At 41.1% G+C, this 18,310-nt stretch overlaps 1 protein-coding gene across 1 annotated transcript in view; it reads left to right on the plus strand.

The window, feature by feature from the left end:
• The window catches only part of EML6 (EMAP like 6), a 341,870-nt gene that overhangs the window by 182,261 nt on the left and 141,299 nt on the right, over positions 1–18,310 (plus strand). The window contains exon 6 of the mRNA XM_060116946.1: positions 2,530–2,665. Within this exon, the coding sequence (XP_059972929.1) occupies positions 2,530–2,665 (136 nt within the window). The remainder of the gene's footprint in view (positions 1–2,529; positions 2,666–18,310) is intronic.

Here is an 18,310-nt window from a genome sequence, read left to right on the forward strand (position 1 = left end):
AATATTTGCAAATGAAGCAGCTGACAAAGGATTTTTCTCCAGAATATACAAGCAGCTTATGCAGCTCAATATCAGAAAAACAACCCAATCCAAAAATGGGCAGAAGACCTAAATCGACATTACTCCAGAGAAGATATACAGATTGCCAGCAAACCACGAAAGGATGCTCACCATCACTAATCGTTAGAGAAATGCAAATTAAAAGTACAATGAGATATTACCTCACACGGGCCAGAATGGCCATCATCAAAAAATCTACAAACAATAAATCCTGGAGAGAGTGTGGAGAAAAGGAAACCCTCTTGCACTGTTGGTGGGAATGTAAATTGATACAGCCACTATGGAGAACAGTATGGAGGTTCCTTAAAAAACTAAAAATAAGGGCTTCCCTGGTGGCGCAGTGGTTGAGAGTCCGCCTGCCAGTGCAGGGGACATGGGTTCGTGCCCCAGTCCGGGAGGATCCCACATGCTGCAGAGCGGCTGGGCCCGTGAGCTGTGGCCGCTGAGCCTGCGCATCTGGAGCCTGTGCTCCACAACGGGAGAGGCCACAACAGTGAGAGGCCCGCGTACTGCAAAAAAAAAAAAAAAAAAAAACTAAACTAAAAATAGAACTACCATATGACCCAGCAATCCCACTACTGGGCATATACCCTGAGAAAACCACAATTCAAAAAGAGTCATGTACCACAATGTTCGTTGCAGCACTATTTACAAAGCCAGGACATGGAAGCAACCTCAGTGTCCATCAACAGTTGAATGAATAAAGAAGATGTGGCACATATATACAATGGAATATTACTCAGCCATAAAAGGAAATGAAATTGAGTTATTTATAGTGAGGTGGATGGACCTAGGGTCTGTCATACAGAGCAAAGTAAGTCAAAGAGAAAAAAACAAATACCATATGCTAACACATATATATGAAACCTAAAAAAAAAAAAAAGTCATGAAGAACCTAGGGGCAGGACAGACATAAAGACTCAGACGTAGAGAGTGGTCTTAAGGACACAGGGAGGGAGGGGGAAGGGTAAGCTGGGATGAAGTTAGAGAGTGCCATGGACATATATACACTACCAAATGTAAAATAGATAGCTAGTGGGAAGCAGCCACATAGCGCAGGGAGATCAGCTCCGTGCTTTGTGACCAGCGAGAGGGTTGGGATAGGGAGGGTAGGAGGGAGACGCAAGAGGGAGGAGAGGTGGTGATATATGTATATGTATAGCTGATTCACTTTTTTGTACAGCAGAAACTAATAGAACAGTATAAAGCAATTATACTCCAATAAAGATGTTTAAAAAAAAATGTGGGCTGTGACTCAGTGGGTCTGGGATGACGTTACTGCTGCTGGCCTGTGGCCCATATGTTGAATAGCAAGAGTGGAGACAACTGTTATTTTTATAGTGGTTAATAAGGTAGATTTTCCTCATCCTGAGAGAGCGTCACCTCCATGTCCATATCACAGGTTCTTAAAATGCAAACAAAAACCACTGATAAATTCTTTTGATGTTCTGCTCTGTAAGAACAAGGACAAACTTGACTCTGAGCACTCTGCTCAATTCTGACATATATTAAAATAGTTATATTGCTGTGTCCATAGATGATCAAGTAGAAATGACCAGAAGAATGGGGAGATGATGTGAAAGGTAAAGCCTGTTGTAATAAATGGAAATTTGGTAAAATGTTTCAGAAACTTAACAGACTTTTAGCTTCTTGCCCTGTTACTATGAACATGAAGAAAAGTTTCAGCAACTCTTAGCAAAAGAGCTATGAAATTTTAGAACTTTCACTGTCTTGTATGTTGAAGACCATTTTTCTTGGCTTCGCTAATTATGAATCAGCTCTTGAAACAATTAAAAGGCCAGTATTGGTCCTCATTCATAAAAACAGCTGCGTTAGTAACCTAATTTCTCTTTACACTGGATATTATGTCAACATTATACTCTTGTAACACATTTTCTGTGGAAAAGCATCTGTAAGTTGTGAAACCACATCAGATGTGGAAAGCATCTTCAAATAATGCTTAACAAGCTAACACAAGTGTAATTTATGCTTCCATTTAGGCTCAGATGGTGCCTGCTTGAGCTCATTGGGATGCATTTCTGTCACCATTGTACCTATAGAAGTGTTTGTGTTCCTAGCCCGCATATCTTTACTTGTTTTGGGAAGGAATTTATATGAAACATCTCCACCTTTGTCTTTATAATGATTAGCTGTCACAGAAAGAAATTTATGATTTTTATATTTGCTTTAGCCAAGGAATTCCTGAATTTTTTTTACAGCCTGTCATTAGTTTAATTGTGGCAAAGGAGCACTTGAACTAGTTTGCTTTACTGGTATTATGAATTTTTAGTCTAGCTAAAATGGCTGTTACAAATGGCTACTTGTTCTGTTGCCAGGATTTCAATAGAGAACAAGAGATTTGTTTTTTGTTTTGTTTTTGCTTTGTTTTGTATTTTTATCATTAAGATCCAGCTATAATGACTGTTTAGAACGATTGCAGCATTGAGTATTATCTGCCTTAATCAACAGGCTGGAATCTTCAGCATGTATGCTTGCGAAGAAGGCTTTGCCACTGGTGGACGAGATGGGTGTATACGATTATGGGATACTGATTTCAAACCAATAACCAAAATTGATCTCAGGGAGACAGAACAAGGATATAAAGGTAACACATGTATTAATACTTACCCATAGATCTTAATGTGTTAAATACAGTGTGAAAGTCTGTTTCTATATTTGTTTCTCTTACCCCATCTTATACCATGAAGGATTTAAGGTAGTTTACATAAATGTAATGGACACAAGATTAAAAGTATGTTGAATGTAAGTGGATACCCCTTTTCCCTAATTTGCACAAAGATATCTATATGTACAAGCAGTGGTCCTGCTGCAAAGATAAACAACATAATAATAAAACTACTGAGTGTAACCTGAGAGATGGGACTTTCAGTTATAAAACTGGGAAGTTCTGGGTAAGTTAGTGACCCTAAATGTAACTGCATGCAGTCTCTGAAAATAAATAAATAAATAAATAAATAAATAATAGGAAAAACAAGAGAAATTATTTTTTAAAAAATAGCTTTAGTGGAGTAGCTACCATAGTAGTAGGAGTTAGGAGCCCGGGCTCAGAGTTGGGGAGCCTGGGTTCAAATCCAAGTTTTACCTGTGATAGATTGGAGACCTTGGTCAAATTTCTTAACATCTCTGGGCCTCAGTTTCCTCATCTGTAAAATGGGGGTAATACCAGCACCAACCTCATAGAGTTATATGAGGATTAAATACACTTGCAAAGTGCTTAAAGTAAGTCATGGTGCATGGTCAGCACTCAGTAAATGTTGGCTGCTGTTACAATATGTTAAATATGTGTACCAGAGAATACAAAGAAGTTTATATACATCTTTTTAAATTCTCATGATAGACTTTTTTTTTTTTTTTTTTTTTTGCGGTATGCGGGCCTCTCACTGTTGTGGCCTCTCCCGTTGCAGAGCACAGGCTCCGGATGCGCAGGCTCAGCGGCCATGGCTCACGGGCCCAGCCGCTCCACGGCATATGGGGTCCTCCCGGACCGGGGCACGAACCCATATCCCCTGCATCGGCAGGAGGACTCTCAACCACTGCGCCACCAGGGAGGCCCTAGACTTATTATCTCATTTTTCATATAGAGAATTTGGCACTGAGAGAGATTAAAGTGAAAAATGTAAATAGGAAAGATAAGACGAAGTAAGTCACAAGTGATGTTAGTCCACTGAGCACATGTGGGGAGTTCTGTTCACGTGAGAATTTAGTGTCTACTTCGTTGCATGGACAGTCAAGGCCCTCGAGTTCTCTGCCAGAGAACATGGGCCAATGTAACTTTATCCAGAAAAATACTTCAGGCAGATATAAGCAAGTAAGCGCCCATAAAAGCAATGTTAAAAATGCTAGTAAAGGGCTTCCCTGGTGGCGCAGTGGTTGAGAATCCGCCTGCCGATGCAGGGGACATGGGTTCGTGCCCCGGTCTGGGAAGATTCCGCATGCCGTGGAGCAGCTGGGCCCGTGAGCCATGGCCGCTGGGCCTGTGCGTCCGGAGCCTGTGCTCCGCAACGGGAGATGCCACAGCAGTGAGAGGCCCGCGTACCGCAAAAAAAAAAAAAAAAAAAAAAATGCTAGTAAAGTAGCCAAAAATGTTTGACCTTGAACCGTGAAAGTTCTTGGTGTATCCCTCAAGGTAAACTGGAAGCAAAACATATACTTAGATAACTCATGAGTTAACTTACTAGATGGGATTATTGACCATAAACTGGCTAGATGTTGGGGAGCATCAACCAGAAGTAATGATTCCTTTTTGGCAGTCACTTTATCCAGCTCATCCCAAAATTTTATCACATAATCAAGGTATAAATTTTAAAGTGTGAGGATCAGGGCAGAAGCCATATTTACCCTGCTCTACTTTTCTACCTGATACCCAGTCCCTGACTTCAGGCTCTCAAAGGAGAGTTCAGGAGCCAGTTCAGAACAAGCATCTATATAGCCAGGGATTTGTATTGATTGTACAAAGCCAACCCCATGGTCAACTCCTATCCCCAGAGTCAAGGGAAGATGGTCAGGGACACGTTCTGTTTTCTATCAGTCTCAATTGATACCCACACACGCTTGCTTGCCAAGATCGAAGAGGATATAGGTGGTGCACAGTGGACAGAAGGACCTTAAGCAAGCCTGCATCTCATAGGTGTGGCCTGTAGCACCTGGGCTTATAGATATCAGGGGAGGGATTAGCATGTATTTTTAGATGGATGGCCAGTGGGACAATAGCCTATATTTCAGGAAGAGTAGTGAACTATGCTTTGAAAGGACTGGATAGACCATGCTGCTGTTCAGGAGCCGTGAGAATGGGTGCCATTTTCTTGCCACCTTCTTCATTTTTGCAATCTCAGCTCACTACCAATACTCTTGCTTACTTCGTGTTTTACTTTAAATGGATGTGAATGCATCTCTTTCTATCTTCTTTTTTTAAACTTCTCCTCATAAGCAATAATATCTGTGAAATTATGGCTTTAATATACTGTTTATTTATATATATATTTTTTACTTATTAAGGTAAGTTCTAGCTATTGGATTAAAAATTTTTGTCCGTGTAGCATCTTCACCATCAGTGGCACCTTTGCCTGTCACACTTTTGGCAACACTGTAACAGAAGTCTACCATGTACTATCAAACTTCCAAAGAATTGCCGGCATTTTTTCCAGCCCTTAGTGGAAAACAGGATAAATGTCTAGAGTCAAACGAATGAAAGGCTCGTGGTTGAAGTATTGGTAACAACTCCAAATCTGGCTCACTCTTCACCCTCAACTCAGCTAGTTCTCGAGCCTGTGTGGACAGGGCCTTGCAGGGGGAACCTGCCACTATCCTGAACCACCCTCAGGGACTTTCTCTTGCCCTCAGCCGGGCCTTGGCGCCATCATCACACTGAAGCAGGGCCGGGGGGGCCGTTGAGTTGAGAAGCCAAGTCTCAGAACAGGCCCTCCATGATGTTCTCTGAGACCAGCTGCCAGGGCCACCCTGTGACAGGGGTGTATCTAGGGCACCTGAAGGTGGGAGTGAAGCCAGAGTGAGCTAGGAGACCCAGCACAAGTATAAGGATTAAAATATGTAGAATTGCAGGTGAGGATTAAAAGTAGTTGAAATGTATACAGTTTTCTGTTCCAACTCCCTCTTCAACCAGCCAATACCATACATGCCCTTGCTCTTCTGAACATTTGCAGACAGTGTGGGTTAGAGGGGAGTGAAGGAAAGACTGTGGGGAGAGGCTGAAACAGGAGGAAGAAGGCAGAATGGACAGGACTTTGGGTGTACTTTGACCCACCCCATCCTGCCCTGCACACCACCACCCCACCCCCGCCGCCGCCATTCCCCCCAAAAGGAGTCTTGACTTTTCCTCCACCTTCAGGCTCTGCCTCAAAATGGAAACAAAGTGCCGTTTGAAAGGAGCAGATTCAAGCAAAGCACTGTTAGAACTAGTTGCCAACCAGGGTTCTTGGCCTCCTTAATCAGTGGAAATTGATAAGAGGCCAGTCAGGAAATTCAGGCAAGGCTTTATTGGGGTTCCTGCTGCAGCACAGAGGGAGCGAAAACAAGTAACACGTTCCCTTGCTCCCTCCCTGAGTTGGGGTAAACTGCTTCTTTATATGGGGTGAGGGTAGGGGTGGGTCCAGGGGTCCGGCCGGAGGGGTGGCTTAGGCAGGCAGTCTGCCCACCCCCTTGGTGGTGCTGTGTGCAGGGGGCATGCGCAGTACCCTGCTTTTCCTCTGGGCTGGTCAGAAGTGGCAGTTGGGTTTTTGGTCTTTTTGTATCTTGTTGCTCATAATTTAGCCCAACTGTGCACACACACAGTTATTTTTAGTTCCTTATAGTTTCTTTGTATTTTGTTGCTGGAGGAGACGTTTGTCCAGGTGCAAGCACTGCAGCAAAGGGTCCCAGGTTTCAGGTCCAAGCCTGTCTTACTACTTTGCTCTCAATTTGGACATGAAGCTACATGTATGGATGGTTTTATTCTAGTAAAAATTTCTTGATATGAATGAGCCTTCTTTGATATTTTTGCTGTTTGTATAGCAATGACTCTTGAATTCATTTCTGTGGAAATATAGTGACTTCTCATATTACTCAAACAACTATTTAAATAAATTTAGCAAGAGAATTAATTATGGCCATGTCCCAGTTCCCATGACATAGTACCAATATTCTGTAGTCCTTAAATTTATAAACTTACTAGTAAAAATTCAGAAACTGCTACTTATACGTTTGGTAATCTGAGTCTGTTTGTAATGATCACACTTACTATGTCACCTGTAAAAATTTCTACTGGCCTTCCTATAGACTTCCAGAGGATCTACAAAATGAATCTGGCCATTTCCAAGTTGTTTTATGTAAATATTCATAAGATTTACCTAGATTTGCATCTTCTGATAACTATTAATTGCTAAAAAACAAGAAAGAGAACAGTTTTTAGATGAACTAAGATTAACACTAAGCTCAAGAAAAAAAAACCGAAAATGATATTACAGCTTTATTATAAAATGATGGTATTAATCAGTTCTCCTACATCTTTATAGCCAAACTTGAGCTAATGAAGACTTTGACTTCTACTGAAAACAATTAACCCTTCTTTAAATTGAGGGTGAACCAGCTTGGAGATAGGTCATTGTCATATCAACAAGAATCTGTGCAGCCAGAGCTGATTCTCAGGGCTCCTTGTCCTCTCCCCAAGTCTTAGTCAAAGAAAATGGACTTCATAAGCCCAGAGGACCATTCCTCAATCAAAGGAATAGTAGTGTTTTATTTATACCAGTGACATACAACTTCTGCGAGTGGTGAGTCTGCAAACAAGTTTTTACTAACACTACATGGTGATATAAACCAGCGATCTAATTCATCCAGGACCCCTTATCTACAATTCTGAAGTCAAAAAACTCAGAGTGCCAAAATGTATATATTTTTTTATGAGAGCAACCAACTTTTTTATTGTGGTAAGATATACACAATACACAATAAAATTTACCATTTTAACCATTTTTTAAGTAAACATATGAGTGCATCAAGTACAGTCACATTATGCAGCCATCATGACCATCCATCTCCAGAACATTTTTCATCTTTCCAAACTGAAACATCATACCCATTAAACAACAACTCCCCATTCCCTTCTCATCCTGGCCCTGGCAGCCCCCATTCTACTTTCTGTCTCTGTGAATTTGCCTGTTCTAATTTGCCTATTCTTATTCTCATATAAGTGGAATTATGCAGTATTTGCTCTTTTGTGACTGGCTTATTTCTCTTAGCATAATGTCTTCAAGGTTCATCCATGTTGTAGCATGTGTCAGAATTTCCTTTGTTCTTAAGGCTGAATAATATTTCATTGTATACCACATTTTGTTTATCCATTCATCTGTTAATGGCTACTTGGGTTGCTTCCATCTTTTGGCTATTGTGAATAATGCTGCAATGAGTATGGGTACGCAAATGTCTCTTTGAGACTCTGCTTTCAATTCCTTGGGATATATATCCAGAAGTGGAATTATTGGATCATATGGTATTTCTGTTTTTAATATTTTTTAGGAACTTCCATACTGTTTTCCATAACAGCTGCACCATTTTTATATTCCTACCAGCAGTGCACAAGGATTTCAATTTCTCTACATCCTCCCAGACACTTTCTGGTTTTTTGATAATAGCTATTCTGATATATGTGAAGTGGTATTTCCTAGTGGTTTTCATTTGCATTTCCCTAATGATTTTTGATGTTAAGCATCTTTCATAAGCTTGTTGGCCATTTGTATATCATCTCTGGAGAAATTTCTGTTCAAGTCCTTTGCCCATTTTTTTTTCACACACACACACTGTATTCTATTTTTACAAGAGATAAATAAACTGACACCAAGCATTGTAAATGGATGAACACAACAAAAGCAACAATGATTGCAATTACCAAACACGAAACACACTCATACTATGTCATAATATTGACATTCAGTCCAGTATTCCTCCACTGTAACAGCTCCTTTGAAGTGAAAAATTTTTTTTATTTCTGAGATATACATTTTAAAGTAATAACTAGAATTATGACTTATAACATTATACCAGAACATATAAGATTTTTAGAAATTTCATGTAATGTCTGAAACATTTATATTAACATATTTCCATACAAATAACCTAAAGAAAGTTTAGTTTTAGTTGGTTTTTTTTGTTTGTTTTTTGTTTATACTGCAGGTTCTTATTAGTCATCAATTTTATACACATCAGTGTATACACGTCAATCCCAATCACCCAATTCAGCACACCACCATCCCCACCCCACCGCGGTTTTCCCCCCTTGGTGTCCATATGTTTCTTCTCTACATCTGTGTCTCAACTTCTGCCCTGCAAACCGGTTCATCTGTACCGTTTTCCTAGGTTCCACATACATGCGTTAATATACGATATTTGTTTTTGTCTTTCTGACTTACTTCACTCTGTATGACAGTCTCTAGATCCATCCACATCTCAACAAATGACTCAATTTCATTCCCTTTTATGGCTGAGTAATATTCCATTGTATATATGTACCACATCTCCTTTATCCATTTGTCTACCGATGGGCATTTAGGTTGCTTCCATGACCTGGCTATTGTAAATAGTGCTGCAGTGAACATGGGGATGCATGTGTCTTTTTGAATTATGGTTTTCTCAGGATATATGCCCAGTAGTGGGATGGTTGGTTCATATGGTAGTTCTATTTTTAGTTTTTTAAGGAACCTCCATACTGTTCTCCATAGTGGCTGTATCAATTTACATTCCTACCAACAGTGCGAGAGGGTTCCCTTTTCTCCACACCCTCTCCAGCATTTGTCATTTGTAGATATTCTGATGATGCCCATTCTAACTGGTGAGAGGTGATACCTCATTGTAGTTTTGATTTACATTTCTGTAATAATTAATGATGTTGAGCAGCTTTTCATGTGCTTCGTGGCCATCTGTATGTCTTCACTGGAGAAACGTCTATTTAGGTCTTCTGCGCATTTTTGGATTGGGTTGTTTGTTTTCTTAGTATTGAGCTGCATGAGCTGTTTATATATTTTGGAGATTAATCCTTAGTCCGTGGATTGTTTGCAAATATTTTCTCCCATTCTGAGGGTTGTCTTTTGGTCTTGTTTATGGTTTCCTTTGCTGTGCAAAAGCTTTGCAGTTTCATTAAGTCCCATTTGTTTATTTTTGGTTTTATTTCCATTATTCTAGAAGGTGGATCAAAAAACTTCCTGCAGTGATTTATGTCAAGGAATGTTTTTCCTATGTTTTCCTCTAAGAGTTTTTTTTTTGCGGTATGTGGGCCTCTCACTGTTGCGGCCTCTCCCGCTGCGGGGCACAGGCTCTGGACGCGCAGGCTCAACGGCCATGGCTCACGGGCCCAGCCGCTCCACGGCATGTGGGATCCTCCCAGACCGGGGCACGAACCCGTGTCCCCTGCATCGGCAGGTGGACTCTCAACCACTGCACCACCAGGGAAGCCCCTCCTCTAAGAGTTTTATAGTGTCTGGTCTTACATTTAGGTCTCTAATCCATTTTGAGTTTATTTTTGTGTATGGTGTTAGGGAGTGTTCTAATTTCATTCTTTTACATGTAGCTGTCCAGTTTTCCCAGCACCACTTATTTAAGAGACTGTCTTTTCTCCATTGTATATCTTTGCCTCCTTTGTCATAGATTAGTTGACCGTAGGTGCGTGGGTTTATCTGTGGGCCTTCTATCTTGTTCCATTGATGTATGTTTCTGTTTTTGTGCCAGTACCATATTGTCTTGATTACTGTAGCTTTGTAGCATAGTCTGAAGTCAGGGAGTCTGATTCCTCCAGCTCCGTTTTTTTTCCCTGAAGACTGCTTTGGCTATTCGGGGTCTTTTGTGTCTCTATACAAATTTTAAGATGATTTGTTCCAGTTCCATAAAAAATGCCATTGGTAAGTTGATAAGGATTGCATTGAATCTGTAGATTGCTTTGGGTAGTATAGTCATTTTCACAGTATTGATTCTTCCAATCCAAGAAGTTGGTGTATCTCTCCATCTGTTGGTATCATCTTTAATTTCTTTCATCAGTGTCTTATAGTTTTCTGCATACAGGTCTTTTGTCTCCCTAGGTAGGTTTATTCCTAGGTATTTTTTTGTTGTTATTGCAATGGTAAATGGGAGTGTTTCCTTAACGTCTCTTTCAGATTTTTCATCATTGCAATGGTAAATGGGAGTGTTTCCTTAACGTCTCTTTCAGATTTTTCATCATTGCAATGGTAAATGGGAGTGTTTCCTTAACGTCTCTTTCAGATTTTTCATCACTAATGTATAGGAATGCAAGAGTTTTCTGTGCATTAATTTTGTATCCTGCAACTTTACCAAATTCATTGATTAGCTCTAGTAGTTTTCTGGTGGCATTTTTAGGATTCTCTATGTATAGTATTATGTCATCTGCAAACAGTGACAGTTTTACTTCTTCTTTTCCAATTGTATTCCTTTTATTTCTTTTTCTTCTCTGATTGCTGTGGCTAGGAGTTCCAAAACTATGTTGATTAATAGTGGTGAGATTGAGCATCCTTGTCTCTTTCCTGATCTTAGAGGAAATGCTTTCAGTTTTTCACCATTGAGAATGATGTTTGCTGTGGGTTTGTCGTATATGCCCTTTATTATGCTGAGGTAGTTTCCCTCTATGCCCACTTTCTGGAGACGTTTTATCATAAATGGGTGTTGAATTTTGTCAAAAGCTTTTTCTGCATCTATTGAGATGATGATATGGTTTTTCTCCTTCAACTTGTTAATATGGTGTATCACATTGATTGATTTACATATATTGAAAAATCCTTGTATCCTTGGGATAAATCCCACTTGATCGTGGTGTATAATCCTTTTAATGTATTGTTTGTTTCTGTTTGCTAGTATTTTGTTGAGGATTTTTGCATCTGTATTCATCAGTGATATTGGTCTGCAATTTTCTTTTTTTGTAGTATCTTTGTCTGGTTTTGGTATCAGGGTGATGGTGGCCTCATAGAATGAATTTGGTAGTGTTCCTTCCTCTGCAATTTTTTGGAAGAGTTTGAGAAGGATGGGTGTTAGCTCTTCTCTAAATGTTTGATGGAATTCACCTGTGAGGCCATCTGGTCCTGGACTTTTGTTTGTTGGCAGATTTTTAATCACAGTTTCAATTTCATTACTTGTGATTGGTGTGTTCATATTTTCTTTTTCTTTGTGGTTCAGTCTTGGAAGATTATACCTTTTTAAGAATTTGTTCATTTCTTCCAGGTTTTCCATTTTATTGGCATAGAGTTGCTTGTAGTAGTCTCTTAGGATGCTTTGTATTTCTGCGGTGTCTGTTGTAACTTCTCCTTTTTCATTTCTAATTTTATTGATTTGAGTCCTCTCCCTCTTTTTCTTGATGAGATGGCTAATGGTTTATCAATTTTGTTTATCTTCTCAAAGAACCAGCGTTTAGTTTTATTGATCTTTGCTATTGTTTTCTTTGTTTCTATTTCATTTATTTCTGCTCTGATCTTTATGATTTCTTTCCTTCTGCTAACTGTGGGTTTTGTTTGTTCTTTCCCTAGAGCCTTTAGGTGTCAGGTTAGATTGCTTGTTTGACATTTTTCTTGTTTCTTGAGGTAGGCTTGTATAGCTATAAACTTTCCTCTTAGAACTGCTTTTGCTGCATCCCATAGGTTTTGGATCATCGTGTTTTCATTGTCATTTGTCTCTAGGTATTTTTTGATTTCCTCTTTGAATTCTTCAGTGATCTCTTGGTTATTTAGCAACGTATTGTTTAGCCTCCATGTGTTTGTGTTTTTTACGTTTTTTCCCTGTAATTCATTTCTAATCTTATAGCGTTGTGGTCAGAAAATAGGCTTGATATGATTTCAGTTTTCTTAAATTTACTGAGGCTTGATTTGTGACCCAAGATGTGATCTATCCTGGAGAATGTTCCATGCGCACTTGAGAAGAAAGTGTAATCTGCTGTTTTTGGATGGAATGTCCTATAAATATCAATTAAATCTATCTGGTCTGTTGTGTCATTTAAAGCTCTGTTTCCTTAATTATTTTCATTTTGGATGATCTGTCCATTCGTGTAAGTGAGGTGTTAAATTCCCCACTATTATTGTGTTACTGTCGATTTCCTCTTTTATAGCTGTTAGCAGTTGCCTTATGTATTGAGGTGCCCCTCTGTTGGCTGCATATATATTTATAATTGTTATATCTTCTTTTTGGATTGATCCCTTGATCATTATGTAGTGTCCTTCCTTGTCTGTTGTAACATTCTTTATTTTAAAGTCTATTTTATCTGATATGAGTATAGCCACTCCAGCTTTCTTTTGACTTCCATTTGCATGGAATATCTTTTTCCATCCCCTCGCTCTCAGTCAGTATATGTCCCTAGGTCTGAAATGGGTCTCTTGTAGACAGCATATAGATGGGTCTTGTTTTTGTATCCATTCATCAAACCTGTGTCTTTTGGTTAGAGCATTTAATCCATTCACGTTAAAGGTAATCATCGATATGTATGTTCGTATGACCATTTTCTTAAGTGTTTTGGGTTTGTTTTTGTAGGTCCTTTTCTTCTCTTGTGTTTCCCACTTAGAGAGTTCCTTTAGCATTTGTTGTAGAGCTGGTTTGGTGGTGCTGAATTCTCTTAGCTTTTGCTTGTCTGTAAAGCTTTTGATTTCTCCATCGAATCTGAATGAGATCCTTGCCGGTTAGGGTAATCTTAGTTGTAGGTTCTTCCCTTTCATCACTTTAAGTATATCATGCCACTCCCTTCTGGCTTGTAGAGTTTCTACTGAGAAATCAGCTGTTAACCTTATGGGAGTTCCCTTGTATGTTATTTTTTGTTTTTCCCTTGCTGCTTTCAATAATTTTTCTTTGTCTTTAATTTTTGCCAATTTGATTACTATGTGTCTCAGCGTGTTTCTCCTTGGGTTTATCCTGTATGGGACTGGCTATGCTTCCTGGACTTGGGTGGCTATTTACTTTCCCATGTTAGGGAAGTTTTCGACTATAATCTCTTCAAATATTTTCTCGGGTCCTTTCTCTCTCTCTTCGCCTTCTGGGACCCCTATAATGCGAATGTTGTTGCATTTAATGTTGTCCCAGAGGTCTCTTAGGCTGTCTTCATTTCTTTTCATTCTTTTTTCTTTTTATTCTCTTCTGCAGCAGTGAATTCCACCATTCTGTGTTCCAGGTCACTTATCCGTTCTTCTGCCTCAGTTATTCTGCTATTGATTCCTTCTAGTGTAGTTTTCATTTCAGTTATTGTATTGTTCATCTCTGTTTGTTTGTTCTTTAATTCTTCTAGGTCTTTGTTAAACATTTCTTGCATCTTCTCGATCTTTTCCTCCATTCATTTTCCGAGGTCCTGGATCATCTTCACTATCATTATTCTGAATTCTTTTTCTGGAAGGTTTCCTATCTCCACTTCATTTAATTGTTTTTCTGGGGTTTTATCTTGTTGCTTCATCTGGTATATAGCCCTCTGCCTTTTCATCTTGTCTGTTTTACTGTGAATGTGGTTTTTGTTCCACAGGCTGCAGGATTGTAGTTCTTCTTGCTTCTGCTGTCTGCCTTCTGGTGGATGAGGCTATCTAAGAGGCTTGATGGGAGGGACTGGTGGTGGTTAGAGCTGACTGTTGCTCTGGTGTGCAGAGCTCAGTTAAACTTTAATCCACTTGACTGTTGATGGGTGGGCCTGGGTTCCCTCCCTGTTGGTTGTTTGGGCTGAGGCAGCCCAACACTGGAGCCTACCTGGGCTCTTTGTTGGGGCTAATGACAGACTCTGGGAGGGCTCATGCCAAGGAGTACTTCCCAGAACTTCTGCTGCCAGTGTCCTTGTCCCCACAGTGAAACAGAGCCAGCCCCCGCCTCTGCAGGAGACCCTCCAACACTAGCAGGTAGGTCTGGTTCAGTCTCCTGTGGGGTCACTGCTCCTTCTCCTGGGTCCCAGTGTGCACACTACTTTGTGTGTGCCCTCCAAGAGTGGAGTCTCTGTTTCCCCCAGTCCTGTCGAAGTCCTGCAGTCAAATCCCACTAGCCTTCAAAATCTGATTCTCTAGGAATTCCTCCTCCTGTTGCCGGACCCCCAGGTTGGGAAGCCTGACGTGGGGCTCAGAACCTCCTCTCCAGTGGGTGGACTTCTGTGGTATAAGTGTTCGCCAGTCTGTGAGTCACCCACCCACCAGTTATGGCATTTGATTTTACTGTGATTGCGCCCCTCCTACCATCTCATTGTGGCTTCTCCTTTGTCTTTGGATGTGGGGTATCTTTTTTGGTGAGTTCCAGTGTCTTCCTGTCGATGATTGTCCAGCAGCTTGTTGTGATTCTGGTGTTCAAGCAAGAGGGAGTGAGAGCACGTCCTTGTACTCTGCCATCTTGTTTTCGACTCCCTTTGCCCATTTTTAAATAAGGTTATTTGTTATTTTGTTGCCAAGCTGTATATGTTCTTTATATATCTTAGATATTAACCCCATTATCAGATATATGATTTGCAAATATTTTCTCCCATTGCATAGGTTGCCTTCTCTGTTTATTATGTCCTATGACGCATAAAAGTTTTTAATTTCGATGTAATCCAATATATCTATTTTCTCTGTTTTTACCTGTGCTTTTGGTGTCATAGCAAGAAATTATTGCCAAGTACGATACAATTTCATGAAGATCTCTCAAGATTTCTTATAAGTGTTTTATGGTTTGGGCTCTTATATTTAGGTCTTTGATCCATTTTTGAGGTAATTTTTTGCACATGGTGTTAGGTAAGGGTGCAACTTCTTTTTTTCCAAAATATTTTTTATAACTAATTTGGCAGCAAAACATGACTTACACTTATTATGAAGCTGTTTATTGTCTTCATATGTGTGAATATTCATACCCTTCACTGCAGAAATATTTGATTTCAAGGAGCTGCCCCAGACTCCACTGGATCTATTACATGAGTTCAAAATCCAAAATTTTCAAAATTCCAAAATGCGCCTACCACCAAAAATTTTAGATATATGGGATGGTGGACCTCCAGTACATTTTTCAGTGAATATCCAGTTCTGGAATTTTCAAGCTGGGAGAGACAAAAAGTTCCACATGATGTCATCTCGTGGAACTCTATCACCTTATGGATGAATAGAATGAAGCTCAGGGCCATTGTAGGATTCGAGCTGTAACTCAAGTCTCACACCAAACTCAACAAAAGTGCATCTTGAGTCTGATCATTTTTAAAACAAATTTATGATCTAGGTAAAATAATGAAGCTTCAGTGACTTACAGTGGCAGCAAAAAAAGCCAAAAATAATTCTTAAAGCAAGGCAATCAAAATGAATTACATCTATGGTAATAAAATACTTTGAGCTAATGGTTGTAAATGATTATGTCTAGAGGAGTACAGTAATTAGTCACACAGTATAAGATGCATTATTCATTTACTTATCCATTCAGTAAGCATTTATTAAGCATCTACTAAGTGTCAGAAGCGTGCCTAGGAACTAGACAGGCTCTTCTAAAAAGTGTGCTTCACGCGTTTTATTGGAGTTTTTTGTGTGCTTATTTTAACTCCCAACACATATTTATTGAATCGTTGCTATGTCTAATGAACTGTAGACTCTGAATCTGGATATATCTTGCATTAGGTCAAGCAGCATTCCCTCAGTGTTGAGCAAGAGAAGGAGGCTGAAGTCTCGAGGATACAAGATGCCTCTTCTTAGCCTTCTCACTATCTCTACTGCCCCCTCACTGGTCTGAACCATCATCTTGCACATGGGCTACTTCAGTTGCTTTATAACTTGTGTCCCTGCTTCAGCCATTATTCTCAGAATAGCAGCTGGAGGGAGTTGTTGGAAATTTACATGAGCCAGGTCACATTTCCTCAAAACCCTGCCATGATTCCCATTTTCCGAAGAAAAAGAGTACACATCCTTAGGATGGCCTACCAGCCCCTTCCCCCTCAGGCCTCCCGCCCTCTGCTCTACCCTCTGCCCAGGCTGCTCCCTCTGCCTGCATCACTCTCCCCAGGAATCTGCATGATTACTACCCCTCTCCTTTGCTCAAGTGAAGCTGCCCTGATGACCTTATTCAAAATTGCAACCCACTCTGCCTCCACCATCCTGGCACTCCTGATCCTCTCTTCACAGATCTTTTTTTCACCTTGTAACAAACAGTATAACTTACCTGTTTGTGATGCTTATGGATGTTGTCTATTTCTACAAGGGCAGGAGCCTCTTTGTTCACTGATGCCTCCCAAGCAAGCACTTAGAACGGTGCCTGGCACATGCAGGCACCCTGGAAATGGACGAATGATGAAGAGTGCATCGTGTGACTGGAGTGCACAGTGAGAGGTGAAAGGCTTCAGAGGGAGGAACAGATAATTTCTGTGTTCAAGCTTGGCCCCCACGGACCAGCAGTAGGAGGTCATATAAAGGCTTAAGGGGGTGAGTGTCATGGCCAGGACTCCACCTGCTCCAGAGCAGAGAGTGGACTAGAGTGGGGCAGGATTAGAGGTGGGAGCGCAGGTGACTCTTCCCCACTACCCATTCTTCTTATTACCATTTTTCTCCCTCAGAGAACATTGAGGATCATTCTGTCCAGTGGTTCTCAAACAGGGGCTTTTTTTGTTTTTGTTTTTGGTTTTGGTTTTTTTTGCGGTACGTGGGCCTCTCACTGTTGTGGCCTCTCCCATTGCAGAGCACAGGCTCCGGACGCGCAGGCTCAGCGGCCATGGCTCACGGGCCCAGCCGCTCCGCGGCATGTGGGATTTTCCCGGACCGGTGCACGAACCTGTGTCCCCTGCACTGGCAGGTGGACTCTCAACCACTGTGCCACCAGGGAAGCCCAAACAGGGGCGTTTTTATCTTCTGGAAGATATTTGCCATTGTATGGAGACATTTTTGATTATCAACTGGAAGGGTGCTACCGGCATTCCTGAGGCCAGGGACGCTGCTAAACATCCTAAAATTACATATTATAGTGTTAGACACCTCGACTAAGAATTATCCAGCCCCTAATGTTAACAGTGCCGCAGTTGAGAAACCCTAGTATAGAAGGTTCACAGGACCAACTCTCAAATCTGAAAGCAGCCTTGTTGACGATAGAAACAAAGCGAGTATCTTCTGTGGTTCTCCTGGTCCCTTGAGTGCGTCATCGCTCACCTCCACTCCCATCGCATCCATCACCTCTCTCCCTGTCTGCTCACCTTTGTCCTTTACGGCCTCCTGCGTCTCTGGTGTTCTGAGCAAGTGGAAGCCCTGCAGAGGAACGTGCAGGGGCTGCGGATGGTGAGGTGTGCCACCAGAGGAGTGTCGGCTGTTGTTTGTCCAGGCTTGGTGTGGGACGTGGTGTCAGAGAAGCAGAGGCTGACTGTCTGGTTTGTTCTGGTAATAATTCCCCTGTAAACACTCTGACCGAGCGGGCCTCCTACAAAGACCAGCCTGGGTGTTCCTTTCCTGGGGTGAAGGCAGCGGGCTTGGCAGTGTGTTTCTGTCCTCTGGGGTCCCGTTAGGCTGTGTGGATCCTTCAGTATTCCTGAGGCTATGGGATTTGGGATCCTGTGGAGTGGATTTTGTAGACAGTAATCTGCTGGAAGTTCTCAGGCAGAGAGCCCTTGTAAACAGGAGCAGCAGGCCATGGGCACTTCATGCTGCAGACTTGTGGTGCTTTGTGCTAGGCGCTCTGCATGCAGGATCCCGTATTTCCTGCAGCAGCTCTGGGGGTCCCCAGGCATGGCTGGCTCCCAGGGCGTGAGCTCTGCCTACTTGCAGGAGGGCCCTATGCTTGGTTTAGGGCTTGCTGTCATCATCTT

This window comes from Mesoplodon densirostris, chromosome 14 (assembly GCF_025265405.1).
Source record: "Mesoplodon densirostris isolate mMesDen1 chromosome 14, mMesDen1 primary haplotype, whole genome shotgun sequence".
NCBI lineage: Eukaryota > Metazoa > Chordata > Mammalia > Artiodactyla > Ziphiidae > Mesoplodon > Mesoplodon densirostris.